The 18,431-nt window shown below is 37.4% G+C and overlaps 1 protein-coding gene across 3 annotated transcripts in view; it reads left to right on the top strand.

Annotated features, from left to right (window-relative positions):
- The window catches only part of GRM3 (glutamate metabotropic receptor 3), a 227,801-nt gene that overhangs the window by 189,482 nt on the left and 19,888 nt on the right, over window positions 1–18,431 (top strand). For all 3 annotated transcript variants that reach the window (XM_007982324.3, XM_038004557.2, XM_073009163.1), the window contains one exon: window positions 7,708–8,774. In XM_007982324.3, the coding sequence (XP_007980515.2) occupies window positions 7,708–8,774 (1,067 nt within the window). The remainder of the gene's footprint in view (window positions 1–7,707; window positions 8,775–18,431) is intronic.

Below are 18,431 nucleotides of genomic sequence, written 5' to 3'. Positions count from 1 at the left end.
CCAACCTTGCTGACACCTTGATTTCAGGCAGACTATGACACAGTAAATCTCTGTCATTTCAAGTCACCCAGTTTGTGGTACTTCGTTATGGCAGGCCTGACTAATACAATGGTTGTAGCAAGTAAGATGGTGATTGCCTTTGGGGCTGAGGAAGGGTGGAATGATAGGGACAGGAACAAGCGAACTGGTAGTGGTCTGTTTCTTAACAGTCACAATGTTACATGTGTGTGTTCACTTCATGATAATAATCCACTTTTTCAAAATACTTTTTCAGTATGCATTAAAATTCAATGAAAATTTTTAAAAATCTAAACACTTATTAGAGCAGATGAGAGAAAAGCAGTACACTGCGTAATGAAGAGGGCAAGAATTGGGGAAAAGAAGGTATGAAAAAAATGTGATAGTATCTGTAGTTCACATTAAAGAAGGTCCCTAAGCAAAGATTCAATGACCACTATGGACTTTCAGCTCAAATAAATCAAGTTAGCCCTGTCCCCTGAATTGCGGGTAGGAGGATTGGAATCTTCATAATTCCCACTCATTTCTATTTTCCCTATGCCCCTACCTCCCCATTCTTCATTCTTAGTCTGAGAGTAGATTGTTCCTGAGTTGCCTGGAGTACTGACAATTTCAACAATAATATGTAGAATATAGAAAGGAAAACCAGTAAAATCTATAATGAAGACTAGCCATACTAACATTTCAGGGGAACTGAAGAGAGTCCTCTGCAAAAGTCATAACACCGTAAAAACAAAAACAAAAAAAAAAGAAAAGAAAAAAAGCTATTTCAGTATCTTTTCTCAAACATTCACTTTCACTGTGGCATGTTAGGTATTTACTGACTGTTTTCCACACGTAAGTCTGAGCAACGAAGACATCTAAGTCGTGCTTTGTCCCAGCTGTTACACTCAGTTGATGACTGTGAGAAATGCTTCGGTGATTTTGTTCCTAATCAGTAAGTAAACTAATTACTGACGGCCAGGGATTCATTCTTATTCTTTCCTATCTTCTTGCTGCATGAAGTTTGTAAAAGATTTTGTTTGCTCTAACCGAAGGATTTTGATTTCCTTGCCTCTTGACTTCTAACACAGTCTTTTCAGGGAGATGACACTGTCTTTCACCTACATCTTAATTCTGATTCATCAGATTAGTTCACAGAAACATTAGTAAGACCCTGGTTGTAAAACTGAAGCCATGTTCCTGCTTGTAGCTTTTTTTCTTTTTTTTTTTTTTTTTTTTTTTTTTTTTTTTTTTTTTGAGTTGGAGTTTTGCTCTTGTTGCCCAGGCTGGAGTGCAAAGACGTGATCTCAGCTCACTGCAACCTATGCCTCCCGGGTTCAAGAGATTCTCCTGCCTCAGCCTCCTGAGCAGCTGGGACTATAGGCATGCCACCACACCCAGGTAATATTTTGTATTTTTAGTAGAGATGGGGACTTCACCATTTTGGCCAGGCTGATCTCTAACTCAAGTGATCCGCCTGCCTCAGCCTCCCAAAGTGCTGGGATTACAGGAGTCAGCCACTGTCCCTGGTCACTGCTAGTAGCTTTTGCAATCTTTATCAGTGTTTATGAATGTGAATCCAAGTAGTGGAGGTAATATTCCCTTTACTGAAGGCCTAAGAGTCACACTATTCTCTTACCTTAATTGGACTTCTGTCAGAGAAGGAAAAAAAAAAGAATGAATTTAATTTCCTCCTGCCATTGACCTATGATATTTTTAAGGTATAGACTTGCTGCCTCTCTATGAAATGATTCCTAGGAGGATTGGTCACCTTGGTATTCAAGCCAAGTTCCCATTTGAAACTGGGGTCAGAACTAATTGGATAATGAGCTAACCTGAGAAATGATTCTCCTGACCCAAGGCCACATCTGACTCCTTCGGAAAGTGGAGACCTGATTTTGAAGCACCCGAGTGACAAGGAGCTTGAACTTAGATTTTGGAGAAGGTTGTTTAAGTCTTTATAAAAAATTCTTCCATCTTTCTGGTTGTTCTTTTTTTTTCTCCTTCCAGTTTGGGTTCTTTCATGCTGTTGCAACACCAATGAAAGGTGAAGTGATGTATTTTTCCGTTTCTAATGATGCTTACTCCCATGGTGAGACTTAACTTGAGAAACAGCAAATAAGTTTCTTCACACTAAAGAACTATACGGCTGATTGCTGGAGAATCATGGTTTTGGTTAACTGGGTTCTATTTTCCTAGTGAGTCATTTGACTTAGAGGCAACTCTAAATGCACCAGGAAGGCAACAGCACCAATACACTAGAGTTTCAAGCTCTCTGCCACTTGAAGCCACTCCAGCAGCACCTAAGAGCTTGCTTTTCTTACTTGCCTCCTCATTACCCAGGTCAATATTGCCATTGCATTCAGAATAACTATTCAAGAACAGGATTTTTTCTCACATGTGGAATATTTGTGGTTCACCTTTTTCTTCTTGGTTCTTATTTCTTTCTTTCTCATTCTAGTACAGACACAGCAACTTAAGGATCTTTATTACAAGCCAAGGAGCAGGGCATTTCTTCTGAAAAATGGATTTTTTTTGTTTAGAATTTGTAATGTATGCGTTTGAAGTAATTTGTTTTATGTGTTTGAAGGATTTAGAAACTAGACTGAATTTTGTTACATATTTTACACATTTTACAAAACAAATTTAGTAAAAGGTAAATGTATTAAAAAAAAATAAATTATACCAAAAGTAGCATTTGTTTATTCACCACCCACTTTTCAAGCAGTTGTTCCAATATTTGCAGCAGCATTATTTTTGTAATTTATTTACTTTAGAGCTACTCTGCCTGACCTTGCTTAATTATCTTATATTATTTAACTTTATAATTTCTTCCTTTCTTTCTTTCTTTTTTTTTTTTTTTTTTTTTTTTTTTTTTTTGAGACAGAGTCTTGCTCTGTCACCCAGGCTGGAGTGCAGTGGCATGATCTCGGTTCACTGCAAGCTCTGCCTTCTGGGTTCACGCCATTCTCCTGCCTCAGCCTCCCGAGTAGCTGGGACTAGTGTTTTATCAAAATAATACACGTATGTAGTTTTTACATGAATACAACACACTTACAACAAATCAGAAAAGTTTCTTGCTTCACCCTTCCCTAAGCCAAGTCTACTCTTCACTGGTGTTTATTTGCCTTTCAGTAATGTTCACCCTCTATTTTCTCTTTCTGAAACTTTTGTTGGTTACAAATTGACATTCCACAGAGTAATTCTTTTCCTGTTATATTTTCTTCTTGCCATCACAGCATTTTGGTCAAACTTCGAGATTTTTCTCAAATTTATCTTTCAGTCTTTATGTTAAATTTCTATATCTGCTATTTCCCTTCCAAAAGCTCATTCTTGTTCTCTGAATATTCATTTTTAAGGATATCTTGTGCCTATCTCATGGATGCAATATCTTCACTTATCTCTCTTGAGCATATTAGTGTTTTGAAGACTTTGACTTTCGCATCCTGCATTGCTCTGCTTTCTCCTTTTTTTTTTTTTTTTTTTAAGTTTTCTGGTTTTTTAGTCTCTTTCAATCAGTTTTATTGTTTGTTAAATATACTAATTTTAAGACCTTTATATTCAAAAATTTCTATGAGAACAGTGAAATATTTAAAGATATAAAACATATTCCTTTAGAAGTGTTTTCCAGAAACTATCTAATAACATCAACTGACCATTGGTGGAGGTTGGGTGCATACTTGAGAGTAATTAAATTAGTAACACAGTAAGAACCTGAGGGTTCTTATTCTTACATCTGATATAAAATGAGTTAAAATATTCAATATTTTCCTTATTTGTAACATAGGAAAGGAGTTCCTAAAATTCTTAATTAACTTTCTCTAGTCATAAAGAAAGTTAGTTTTATGTGACATGAGAATTCTGATATTGATCACTATACCTGAAAATACAGTAATAATGTTTCAACTCCTATGTTCACTTTCCTAACCAATACTAAAATTAGGATAATGCTGTGGTAGTTGTAAAATGACCATACAACTGTGGAAAGAGACCAAGAGAAACAACAAATAGTATAAAGATTTGAGTATCAGGGAATTTAATATATGACAAGTATTATAAATCAGTGGAAAATGATTAACTTATTTAGTACTTTATAATTTTCACTTATAAATTATTGTATGGTAATATACATTTTAAAAGTTATACTATATTTTATTTAGTATTTAAATTGTTAGCCATTTGAGAAAAAATGAATTGAAATCCTAACTCATTCTTTAAATTTGAAGTGCATTAAATTTTTCAATATAAAAAAAGCAATAAAAGTAATAGAAAAAAGTTTAGATAAATATTTTAATAATCTTGGAGTAGGAAAGGATTTTTTGAACTGATAAGTAAACTAGTAGTTATAAGAAAGAGGTCGATAGAATCAGTTACCTAAGATTTTAACAATCTGGGAAAAAGCACAAAGTTAGAAGAATCTTTCCAACATATATGTACATATATGACAAGCAGTTAATATGTTCAGTTTATATACAACTCTTACTTTTTTTTTTTTTTAATTTTGAGATGGGATCTCACTCTGTCACCCAGATTGGAGTACAGTGACACAATCCTGGCTCACTGCAACCTCTGCCTGCCAGGCTTAAGTGATCCTCCCACCTCAGCCTCCTGAGTAGCTGGGACCACAGGCATGTGCCACTACACCCTACTAACTTTTTGTATTTTTGGTAGAGAAGAGGTTTCATCACATTGCCCAGGCTGGTCCTGAACTCCTAAGCTCAAGCAATCCACTGATCTTAGCCTCCCAAAGTGCTGGGATAACAGATGTGAGCCACCATACCTGGCCTACATATTAATTTTTTAAAATATATGAACACCCCAAGAGAAAACAGTGAAGAATGTGTGAACCAGAAATTCACAAAATAAATATGTATAATTTTTTAAAATATTAAAACATAACCAGACCCTTTAAAAGTCAAAGAAATAAATACAGATTAAAATAAGGTATGTTTCCTATCAGTTTGTCAATTATTAAAAAGACAAAAATACTCAAGGTTAGTAAGATTGTGGAGAATGCACATTCCCATACAATGTTCATGGGAGTATTAGTTGGTAAAACAAAACAAAACAAACAACAAACAAAAAACACCTTTCCTTGGCAAGCCGGTACTCTGTAGCTAAATTTTTAAAGAACCTACACTTTGACCCAACAGTTTTTCTTCTATGAATGTGCTCTAAGTAAATAACTAGATAATGAGATTTATAAAGGGAAAACCTTAGAAACAACCTAAATGTTAAAACTATAAGAATATTTAAGTAGCTCAGTACTTAATGTACAAGGTAATAGTATATAGCTATTGAAAATGAAGATACTTTATTAAAAGATATTAATTTTTTAAAAAATTCTCAATATTTCACTGCAAATATACATTACAAAACAAAAGCTAAGTATAATCACGCTTACTAATGGGGAAAAGGATGGAGGAGCAGGGTCTGGATTGGGTCAGAAGTGAGGTCTGGATAAAGCAGTAGGTAGAATTGAATAACATCTCCCTCCTCCCATCTTCTCCCTCCCTGTCCCTCAGTAGGTCTCACTTTTATAAGCAGCTTTCCTTTTCTATGAAGTTCTTTTTATTATTTTTATTATCATTATCACTAACATATATGTTAAGTGCTTACTGTGTGCCAGGCATTGTGCTTAACATGTTATGGGATTTATCTCATCAAATCTTCAATAGAACTGTTATTCCCAATTTGAAAATTAGGAAACAGAGTCAGAAAGGTCCTTGCTGAAGGACACACAATTATTGAAAGACAGCAACAAGAATCACACAAAATCCATCTAACCCCAAAACTACACACTCAACTACTACATCACCCTTTCTTACAATTAAGTTGAAACCAATTCACAACTGGAGTACAGACAGAAAGAGATATATGTGATGGGTTTGTGAAATGTGGCAGGAAGGAAGTGGAGGTTGGTAAAGTCAAATTGCAGGGTGAGATAACAAGAACACTACAAAGAAATAAATAACAATAAGTGAATAATAAATTTAGCATAGTATATTTCTAACAGAACTGGTATGAGGTTTTATTGTAAACTACCCAACCCAGCCCTCTAGGGGCACCTATATCCTTCAGACAAGAGAGGGCTATTTTGCAAAATATAAAGTCCTCTTTTACCAAGAGCCCAAGTAATTCATTGAAGGATCATTTTACCACATACAATAACTGGATCCAGTTTTCCCTAAACAGTGTTTCCTGGACGTTGTTTCCCTATAAACGAGAGCAGCCTGAACCTCAGAGAAGGTGGAATGAAGCTCACAGGGGAGGCAACAAAGACAGCCAATACTCACAGGGTCAGACACTGCAGCATCCTCTAAATTGCAGTCTCTTTTTCCACAGTACGGAAGTAGCTGAGCACATTAGCTAAGCTACATTTTACAGCCCCTTTTAAGGTTGAGTGTGTCCTTGTGGCTAATTTCTGATCAATGCGGTATGAATGGAAATATGTGTCATACCTTCTTTATACTCTCTTTCTCCTTCTGCTGGGTGGATGCTGACGAAGAGGAGGGCCTAGGCAGTGGCCCAGCTTTGCTAAGCAATGATACAGCTTCAAGATAGAAGGAATCTTGGTTTTTGAATCACGATGTGAAGGACAGACACCCAGCAACCAAAATCTTAGACTGCTACATGAGGGAGAAATAAACAGTTTGGGGTCCATTTACCAACACAGGCAAGCCTACCATGAGTAATAGAGTTTCTCTATGTATCACATAGGTATCAGCAACATTCGTCTTCTAATTCTAAGAAAAGAGTAAAGATCGACAGTGAAATAGAAGCACACAGTAGTAGAACAGAATACATGGCACAGAAATGGGTGATCAGAGGGGTGGTGTATGTTGGCAAGACAGACATGATGAGCAGCAGCTGGAAGAGAGGAAGCATGTATATTCAGAGAGCTTCTTCTCTTAGGGACTTGCAGAATGCTGTAAGAAAGAGACAGGGTTGCGGGTGACCCATTTGACTGAGTGCTACTGACCCTGTTCACTTAGGAAATTTCAAAGTCTGCTTACCTAGATTCTACATACAGCTAGGTTGTATGTATTTGTGTGAATATGAGCATGCTGTATATAGACACATGCATATATGTAGTCAGAATTATGTCAATATTAAATATAATATCCAAAATATTAAACCATTGAGTTGAAGTATGATAGGTAGTTTAAATTTTTTTCTTTATGAATCATCTGAACTTGAAAAGAATCATACCATGCATCTGTAATGAAAAAATGTTCTTTATTTTGAAGGAGAAAAATTCTTCCTGTTTTATGTTTTCATGAAAATATTTAAGATGGGAAACATTTTATTGGCTGTATATAGATAAATATGTAATAAGAATGAGACACAATGTTTTGTCCAATTCTTATCATGAAGTCTTTCAAGAAGAGGATACATGCCCACCATAAAACATATGACCACATGTTTGTAAATCCCACTGTTACATAATAAGCATTGTACTGTATTCATGATTATCACTGGTACTTGGCACCCTTTGACACTCAGTAATGGTAAGTGAATGAATTTATGAATGCATGAGCACTTTAGTAGCTTTTGAAGTGTAACTTTCAACGGTTACTGATAAATTATTTCAGCCTTGAATCTCCATTTCCTGTTATTTCAGTGTATGACATAAAGTAATTGACTATCACACATAAGACACCTAAACAAGTGTTCTTTTTTTTTCTTTCACTTTACATATCACAGCTCCATTCAACCCAAATAAAGATGCAGATAGCATAGTCAAGTTTGACACTTTTGGAGATGGAATGGGGCGATACAACGTGTTCAATTTCCAAAATGTAGGTGGAAAGTATTCCTACTTGAAAGTTGGTCACTGGGCGGAAACCTTATCGCTAGATGTCAACTCTATCCACTGGTCCCGGAACTCAGTCCCCACTTCCCAGTGCAGTGACCCCTGTGCCCCCAATGAAATGAAGAATATGCAACCAGGGGATGTCTGCTGCTGGATTTGCATCCCCTGTGAATCCTACGAATACTTGGCTGATGAATTTACCTGTATGGATTGTGGGCCTGGGCAGTGGCCCACTGCCGACCTAACTGGATGCTATGACCTTCCTGAGGACTACATCAGGTGGGAAGACGCCTGGGCCATTGGCCCAGTCACCATTGCCTGTCTGGGTTTTATGTGTACATGCATGGTTATAACTGTTTTTATCAAGCACAACAACACACCCTTGGTCAAAGCATCGGGCCGAGAACTCTGCTACATCTTATTGTTTGGGGTTGGCCTGTCATACTGCATGACATTCTTCTTCATTGCCAAGCCATCACCAGTCATCTGTGCATTGCGCCGACTTGGGCTGGGGAGTTCCTTCGCTATCTGTTACTCAGCCCTGCTGACCAAGACAAACTGCATTGCCCGCATCTTCGATGGGGTCAAGAATGGCGCTCAGAGGCCAAAATTCATCAGCCCCAGTTCTCAGGTTTTCATCTGCCTGGGTTTGATCCTGGTGCAAATTGTGATGGTGTCTGTGTGGCTCATCCTGGAGGCCCCAGGCACCAGGAGGTATACCCTTGCAGAGAAGCGGGAAACAGTCATCCTAAAATGCAATGTCAAAGATTCCAGCATGTTGATCTCTCTTACCTACGATGTGATCCTGGTGATCTTATGCACTGTGTATGCCTTCAAAACGCGGAAGTGCCCAGAAAATTTCAACGAAGCTAAGTTCATAGGTTTTACCATGTACACCACGTGCATCATCTGGTTGGCCTTCCTCCCTATATTTTATGTGACATCAAGTGACTACAGAGTAAGTCTTTGATTGTTTCTTATTTTTCTTGTTCTTTCTCCTGCCAGTGTTTCTTGTGTAGTATTTAAAATAGACTCCTTTTATTTCATCTCAACGAGTTGGGTAATTTCAAATGCCATGATGAGCCTGTATATTATATGTTAAAATTAATTCTACATGTAGAGAGCATTTAATTCATACCTACCACATACAGAGCACTGTGCTAGGCACAGAGGGGAAGATAAATATAAATGATATGAACATTTACTCAATGTATAATCTAGTGGGATATAAAATGTAATACACATACACATAATATTAATTAAACTTAAAAAGTGATTGACAATAGAATAAGACTTAAACTAAGAATCTAATTGTGAATCTATTTGAGAATACTTTAAATTAGATATAGGAGGACTTGGCTACCATGGATCAATCTGTAAATTAAAATATACTTGCAACATTAAGCCAGCATAAGTTTAAAGATAGAAACTTTCACTCATGCTTTATTACTTCTCTAAAACAGATTAAAATACAATGTTAATTTGCTATGTCTTTTCTATAGCTTTAGTTATATATACATGTATATTTTTCTTTAAATAGTTAAAAACTTTACTGTGCATATCCAGGTAACCTAATTAATGTTAATACATTAGTAGTAATATACAGTTCAAATTTCTGGGCTCCCTTATAATTACCATCTCTTTTGAAAGAAACTTCATCATTCCATTATAATATTCCAAATTGTTAAAATGCTACATAAAATGTAGCATTTTATAATTCTGATTTCAGTATCTTACAATGAGTGAGTATAAGAATGTTTCTCTCTTCAGGCATTTGTTCTTTATTCTCTCTGTTTCTTAAATTGTCAGAGATTAAAGTTTTCCAGAAGCATAATGGTTTACTTGCTGCACCATGATTTCACAAAATGAATTGCCTCCATAGGTTGTAAAAATCCTCAAATCTGTTGTTTACCAGCAATTCCTACATTGCCAAAATCTAGAAAATTGCAGCCCAAAAAGAAGACAGAGTGGATATAAAATTTCAGTTAGATAGGAAGAATAATTCAGGAGGTCTGTTGTATAACATGGTGACTACATTGTATTCTTGAAAATCACTGAGGGTCCATTTTTAAGAGCTCTTACCATAAAAAATGGTAAGTACGTGAAATAATGCATATGTTAATTAGCTCAATTTACCCATTCCACAATGCATACATATTTTAAAACATCATGCTGTACATAAATGTATACAATTGTCATTTGCCAATTAAAATAGACAAATACTTTTGTTAAAAAAAAAATGGCAAATCTGTTTAAAGCATGGGATCAAGATGTTGGCAAATTATATTGTGTCTAGTCGCTCTAAGTTATTCACAACCATGTGACTGAAACCTATGGGCTACATTAAGGGATGAACAATAACGACGAAGAACGTAAGTTCAATGTTGTGGGGCAAGACTACCTATAAAAATTTTGGAAAATTTTAAGAAGAAGAAACATCAGAGCTGGATCAGCAAAGTCAAAGAGCAGAGTATATGAACCACAGGGGAGTTGGAGTGTTAGAATTTGGGGATTAACATGGAGAACTATAGTTAATGTATTGTAATGCCCCATCTCTATCTTTTGCCTTTATATATACATCTAGTCCCATAGATCTGCATGATTTTTTTTTAAGTTTTTAGGAAGCCAGTCTTAGCAGACATGATTTGGAGTACTGGGATGGCAAAATAGTTATAATACTAATTATTTTGTCCTGGACATATGATTTGAAATTCTTAATTCTCAAAAGAGCTGGTTAAAAAAATGACAAAGCAGGAAATACTACTGAGAATAAATAACATTATAAAAATTTAATTTTATTCAGTGAATTAGCATTTACTTCTAAGACATACAAAAAAATGACTTTCTTCTTTACATGATAGCAATAGAGTAGAACAACGGACTGAATGGAATTAGCTGAAGACACCAGAGCTTTCACCACATAGAAGAAGTCATAAGGCAAATGAAATGGGATAGAGGTTGTGGAATAGAGTTTTTTAAGGTCCATGATAATTAAGGCATCCAGCAACGCTAAGATCATCTGAAGCCTCACAAATAATACCAATCCTAAGTTTACAAAAGAAATGAGAAAGGTAGACGGAAACCTCCAATGTAGTGTTTTTCAAATTTGGCTGCGTATTGAATCAACTGGGTAGCATAAAAAAAAAAATAATACCTGGGACACAGTCCCAGAGATTCTGATTTAATTGTTCTGGCCTGTGGCTTGGACATCAGGATTTTTCAAAGCTTCCCAGGTAACCCTGATTTGCAGCCAGGATTGAAAACCTCTGCCCTAATGAATCACATGCTCTTCTTGTCCCACCAATATGTCTAGTTTGGCCTGTACTGTTTTTGAAATACTTGTCAAAGTTAGAAACTTGAGAAACTTTACATAAATATCCGTATTCTTGGTTTCTCTTAACAAAGTAAAAACATGAGCCCAAATTTCTACACTCAACAATTAGCTGGACCTGAGCAGCGCTCACCCCTGAAGACAGAGCACTCTTACTCCTGTTGCCCCTATCTCCCACTGATCTCTGAATTCTCACATGTGGTCCCTTTCACTTACAAACTTTCATAGACCCTGCAAGCATTTGAACTTGGGACCCTTGCTCTAGAAATTCCAGAACAAGACTGAAATTTAAAATTTCCCAGAGGAAAATCATGTGGTTCAGACAGAATCAGCAGCAATAATTGAAGAGCAGCTGAAAAAATTTTGAGCATCAAACAGTCAACAAAGTTTATATCTCAGTGCTTTGCCACCCATTGTGAGTTATAAATAAACATAAGGCAAGATTCCAGTCTTCACAAAGTTTATATCTCAGCTGGAAGAAAGATATTAAACAAGAAAGAATTCAAGAATTATAAACACAGAATAGTTTATGATTAAATTGGTGAGATAAACTCTAAATACCTGTGGGCTCCATAAGAGTTATATGGGTAAGATCATGATCTTTCCAGGATTACTTCTTGAAGACAGGATTTTTACCCCATAACCTTGGTGGGCAAACACAACTAAGGTATTTAGAGAATATAGGGAATATTCCGGAGACTAGACAGGAATGAACCAACCAGAAGGAAGCCATGTCAGTCTTACTCAGGTGGAAAATGGGCCAGGGGCAAGACTGGTTCATTTAGATGTTTAAGGGCTTTGAGGTCTTGAGTTTGTTTTGTTTTGGTTATTTGCTTGGGCAAAAAAGTGACATGATGAAAGGCAGGAGGGAAAGAAACCTTCCTGATCAACTTACTCTCCTAGATGCTTTAAACACATGAGCTCACTTATCTTCATTTTGATAAAATTTGGAAGCAAATTTTATTATCCTTTAGATGAGTAAACAGAGGATAATGAACTCCCCAGGTGGCCAGTTAAGAAATAGTAGTTTTTCTGATTCAAATCCATGCCCTTCACACTGTAACACAGACGTATCCTTAATATGAAGGATGAATTTGAAAGGGTGGAGTCTAGATCAAGGAAGACTAATTGAAGCTATTATAGGAATTCAATACAGAGCAAACAAGACATTCAGTTAGAATAAAAAATTCAAAGGATTTTAGAGAAACTATCCAAGTCATCTCCTGCTATACTGCAACTAACCATTCTCAGATAGTTTAAGAATCAAACACTGAGTCATTGTGTAAATAAAAATTCAGCCATGTTTGAGTGGAAAGTTATCCATAAAGAAATTCATTTATAGTAATTACTGAGTGTTTTGTTCATGTCTTCCAAAAAATATGTGAGGACTTATTATAGGCCTTGGAGATACTGTTATCAACATAGGCAAGTCTCTCCTCTTTTGTAACTTACAGTCTAGTGGGAATAAGGTGAAAATGGAGATGGAGCATAAATAATGAATGAATGAAAATGTAGGCTCATTCAGTAGTGAATGCTGTAATGAGATTTTTTTAAATCGCCTTGAAAAGTGGGTTACTGAAGTTTATCTCAAATTTTAATGTACGTGCGAATCACCTGGGGATCTTGTTGAACTAAAGATTCTGATTCAGTAAGAAAGGATGGGGACCAAGGATCTCCATATCAGTAAGCTCCCAGGAAATGGAGATGCTACTAGACTAAGACCATACTTGGAGTGTCAAGACTCTAGGTTCTTTTGGGGGTTGTAGCACATGAAACAATTTACTTACAGTAGGCAGAGTCTTGGAAATTGACTCTAGAATTTTGACAAGGTTCAAATACTTACAAAGAAATTCCTATTTTCCCATGCTGACTATTTTGAAGATTCAAAAATATATATTATATCTCAAATTCTGTAAAAAAAATTTTGTCACCCCTACTTTGCTGGTACCTATTTCATAATATTCCACTGAAGAAAAAATTCCACTGAAGGGAAGCAGCCAGACATTGGAATTCTATGTGCTATGCAGATGAAACAGCAAGTTCAAACACTCTTAAACAAAAATATCTTAGAAAAGAAAAGCATATGGCTACAGTTTAATGACTAAATGGAAGAGTGATTTGATATGAGAAATAGGCAGGAGAGTTAAATCATGTAGGACTTTATAAGCCATAGCAAAGAATTTATATTTTATTCTATATGGAAAGGAAAATCACTGGAAGATTTTTAAGCAGGGGAGTTTATGATCTCACATTTTAGTAGAAAAAATCAGGCTACTGTAAAGACTCTATTACTATATGGCAAAAAGGCATAAATGAGGAGACTGGTTAGGAAGTTGAGGTGGGTACTGGGGTCAGAACCATCCAACAATAGGATGTTAACAATGGAGATGGTTAGAAGTAGAGGTAGAACCTGTCAAGAACTGTGAAAGGTTTTTACCCTGTTGCAATCTACCAGGTTAGCCTGCCACAGTTTCAGAATCCTTGTGTCAGAAGACATAAGACTCCTGATTCAGAAACAAAGAACTTTATTACCTCGTAGTCATAGCAGTAGCCAAAGTATCAACATTTGTATAGGGTCCTTGAGTCCTGATTTCTTTCTTTCTTTTTTTCTTTTTTCCAGACAGAGTTTCGCTCTTGTCACCCAGGCTACAGGGCAATGGCATGATCTTGGGTTCAGGCAACCTCTGCCTCCCGAGTTCAAGCGATTCTCCTGCCTCAGTCTCCCGAATAGCTGGGATTACAGGCGCGTGCCACCACACTGGGCTAATTTTTGTATTTTTAGTAGAGACAGGGTTTCACCATATTGGCCAGGCTGGTCTCGAACTCCTGACCTCAGGTGATCTGCCCGCCTCAGCCTCCCAAAGTGCTGACGAGAGCCACCACACCAGCCAAGTTCTGATTTCTACAAGGCAATGCAGAGTGGGCTAGGACACCTGCATAAGCAGTACTCAAAACAGGATCAGTGTTACTTTCTTTTTGCCTTAGGATCAAATAAACAATAGCATAGTGCTGTTATTGATCCTATCCTTATTTAAAATGTTGACATTGTGTTCATCATGGACTTGGCATTATTTTTGATATTTTAAATATTGCATTATTGTCTTGATTAATGCATTTTTGATGTCTCCTTAAATTTGTATCTCAGGCAAGTGCCTCACTTGCTTTACACTAGCCCCAGCCCTGCCTTTCCCCTAATAGGTTAGGGTGGTGATTTGGGTGTCTATCACCAACAAGGCTTAAAATTTTGGGTTCCTCCCCTCTCTGAAGTTCCTCAGCATACTTAGTCTGGTGTGTATGGACTTCACCCACCCTTCAGGATGGGGAAATTTTAATCTAACCTTAAGTAGTATTTTCCTTAAAGCAGCTAAAATTAGGGTGGGGGTAGGGGAGTAGGGCAGCACAGTGAGAGAGCAGCTCCTTGCCAATAAATAAGACACATTTGTTTTCAGTTTTAAGCACTCAGCAGCTACCTATGGCTCAACCAGATAAGGTCCAATATTTTTGTGCACCTAAAAGACTAAATTATGAAATAAGATCATCATTACTGTCACTATTCGCTTCAACTTTGGTGACCCATTGACTAAAGCCAGAGCCTATAGCTTTCTGGCTGGAACTCATGGCTTGTGCACTTTACTAATTTGGCCTTGACTCACACAGCAAGTGTGACTTGCTTCTTTTTGATACAAAATTAACAGGGCGTTTGCTCTCTCATCATGATAATATCTCTTAGGGTCTTGCCTTGTTTTAGCATAAGGGTTGGGGAAGTTTTCCAGGGCTGTCACTGATGGTAGGAATTTGTCTAGATTTATTTGCATCCCTTTCTCATTCTTTGTGAACACTGTAAACCAATCCAGGTGAGTAAGTGCCCAAAGACAAATCAGTGCCTCATCTATAGCTTCCCAGAAAGCTAAGTTCCACTGAAAAACAAAACAAAACTCTGAATCCTTTGACTGTCATCTTGGAATGAATCTAAGTTTGGAATAAGAGACTACAGCTGGGGATTAATCCTTTAAGGGCCCAGCTGTTGCCATTCTTCCTTAACAAGCATATGTGCCCTGATGGCTCAACCTCCCAAGGAAACCAGTCAAAGTTCGAATGATTCACCTGGCTTCTACCTTCTCTGAAAATCTCTCAATGCTCAGCGTAGGTACATGTCTCTGCAATTTTTGTGTAAAAGACAGTGGAATTTTATGCCTACCCAGGACAAATGTTAGTACTAGTTACTAGAATCAGGTGGATCTGAATCCAAACGGGGAGGAAATTCACCCCACTCTACCCTCCAGAGAAGAGTTAACGATAGCCAGGGCATCAGTCTAGGAGCTGTGTTTAAACCTACTTCCTGTTACTCAACCTTCAACCACATCTCCAAATCCTCCTCCTTAACAGGCAATAAAGTGGAACAGTATTTATTCCTGCTTAACCATACAATTTGGTCAACATGTTTGCTACTGATTCCCACGTACTTTCTCAAATCCTGTTAATCAGTCCTTGAAGCCCTCATATTTTCTTTCTGAAAAAGCCATGTGTCTGTTGGCATTCTTTCCTCATTGTCAAAACTGTCAAAGACTGTAGTGCCTGAGATTTTACTATACTTACAAGGCAACAAGTTAGCTTACCACAGTTTTACTAATGCTAGCAAAAATAACTTTATGACTCACAGCAATAGCAGTAGCCAGAGTGTCAGCATTTGCACAGGTTTCCTGAGTGCCACTTCTCACAGGGCTACACAAAGTAGTCCAGGTGACCCCTGTACCATCAGTGGGTTACATCACAGGAGAGGAACTCTGAGACTAGGGAACCTGAATCTTTTATAATGAGTAGTATGCTGCCCTTTGTTCTAGAGGTAGTCACTGTCTCTATCTTCTAAAGCTCTTTGCTACACAAAATCCTTGAAAAGACATTCTGGAACAAAGGCAGAGCCTTGCTCACAAAATAACATGAGAAGCTCATGTAGAATAATTTCCCAACAGAATTTGCTGTTGGACTGGATGTATGGGTGTAATGGTAAAATCAAGGATGGTCTTTAGCTTGCACACTGGGTGGCATCTGGTGTCACTTACTCAAACAGTGACACTTGGGGAAAGGGACCAAATTTTGATTACATTATTATGATATGCCTATTTCATTACCAAAAGAATATGTCATGATGGCAGTTGAACATTTAATTCTAGAAGCCCAAAGTATAGGTCAAAACCAGTAATAATTGATTTGGACATCATCAATATTTAAGCCATGAAACTCAATGGGATGGTGAAGAAAGAGAGTTCACAACTGAGCTCTGGGCAAGTCCAGCACTTAAAGTTCAAGTAGAATAGATAACTAAGACAAAGAACAACCACTGAGGGAAAGATGTGTCCAGGAATCCAAAAGGAAGGAAGTGATTAACTGTGTCAAGCATTGCTGGGAGTTTGACAAAGATGAAAACAGAGCATCGTGAGCTGGTAGTATTCAAAGGGTCAGAACACAGAATTACAGACAAAAGCAGACTTTTAATAGTGTGACTTACTGATGGAACTGGATAACTGAAACTATGAGACTGATATTTGGGGCTTTGTAGTAAAAGGTATTTCAAATTTATAACAGGTATGCTGAATAAACATGGTGCACAAACTATGATAAAAATACAACTTTAATGCTCCTTCCGTTATCTCTTCAGTGTTTAGCAAGGGTAATCATCCCCCATCCTGGGATGGAAATTCCTGTGCACATATTCAAACACCAAATGGTCACCACATGTGAGGCTCCATTCTGGTGCTGGGGATAGCACAATGAGAAAAAAACGTTCATGACCTTGGTAGACCCACGAATTTATATGCTTTTAGGTAACATATGGTACTACCATCATTTTCAATGGAAAATTGTCTTTATTAAGAAATTAAAATATCTAGTCCTATATAATAATCAAAACTATGTCCTCTTGGCATCTTCCTTGGTGCTCATGTTCCCCAATCCACCAGTTGCTACTTCCCTCTCAGCCCTGATTAAAGAGTAATAAGGAAGCAGTAAGATAGTTCTTTGTGGCTAGATGACTTTATGATCTCTAAGTCCACACATGGAAAGATACATCCTTCAGATGCCTGGAAGATGACTAGAGGGTGTTTTCATTTTTCACATGATCTTTAGAAGTTACCCTCTGGTCTTTTCCCCTGAAGGACCTTGAGTGAGTTGACAGGCAGTTCTCTTTTGTGATTTGTCTCTGGTGGCTCCATGCTCATTCTCAGGGCATCCAGCTATCCTACCCCAAGCCTCTTTCTGTGAAGGTCTCTAGGCCAAGACATAGGCCCAAGACCATGCATAATGGCTCTTGTGTGGCCCATCTTGTCCATGAATACCATTCACATAGCCTTTGCTTTGATAAATTCTCAGAACAAAGGACTACCCCAAGACAGTTGCAAGTTTTATGCAATGCCACTAAAGCAATGAGCCTTTCCACCACCTTCTTGATTTCCAAGGCAGGAATCAGGTCCCAATTCAGGGCATCCTCTTCCTGCAGAAACACCTGACTTTTTGTAAATGGCCACATTGAAGCATTCCTTGCTTCAGCGAGGAGACAAAACTCACAGTACAGCTTCGCCCAAGATCCCCTCCTCCTAAAAGCCCCTTCTCACCTCTTCTTGTAATGTCTTAAAGTGTGTGAGTAGTTTCAAGGGTTATAGAAATGCTTTCAGAAAAGGTTTGCTGGAAATCTTGCAAATTTGGATTTGTCTTCCCCTCCCATGATCTCTGAGATCCTTCACACTGGCTTCAGAGTCAGAGGCAGCAACTGAGGCAGAAAGAGGACAATTCTAACATCATATTGTACATATATGTAGAAAACAAATTCTCCCAGATTTATGAAGGCTTTTGCATCACAGAGTCAGATAGCAGCTTGTTTTCTGAGAAGTTGACAAGAAAGGAGCCTGCGATTAGGGGCCCCAAAGTGGAGAGCACTGGGATAGTTAAGAGAGACAAGAACTTTAAAATGATGAGGATGGATTATGCTTTCAGGATTCAAAGTAAACAAGGTCTAAAGAATTATGCCACAGGGCAGCCTGAATTTTTTTAAAAAATCAAAGGTAAAATGAAGCCTTCTAAAATTATATGGTTTCTCCAGTTATGTGTTCAGTCTTCAGCTTTCCTTGGTTAGAGAGGAAGGTCAGAGACTTTACAGAAATGTTTCATAGATGCCTAACGTCATTTGGGGCATTTGAAACCATGCTACTTTATAATAGCATGTGCCTAAGGGGAAAGGAAAACAAATCTAAAGTTACTCTGGGATGAGAATGAGAAGACATGATAAACCCT

Source organism: Chlorocebus sabaeus, chromosome 21 (assembly GCF_047675955.1).
Source record: "Chlorocebus sabaeus isolate Y175 chromosome 21, mChlSab1.0.hap1, whole genome shotgun sequence".
Classification (NCBI taxonomy): Eukaryota; Metazoa; Chordata; class Mammalia; order Primates; family Cercopithecidae; genus Chlorocebus; species Chlorocebus sabaeus.
This window is presented reverse-complemented; position numbering and strand designations above follow the sequence as displayed.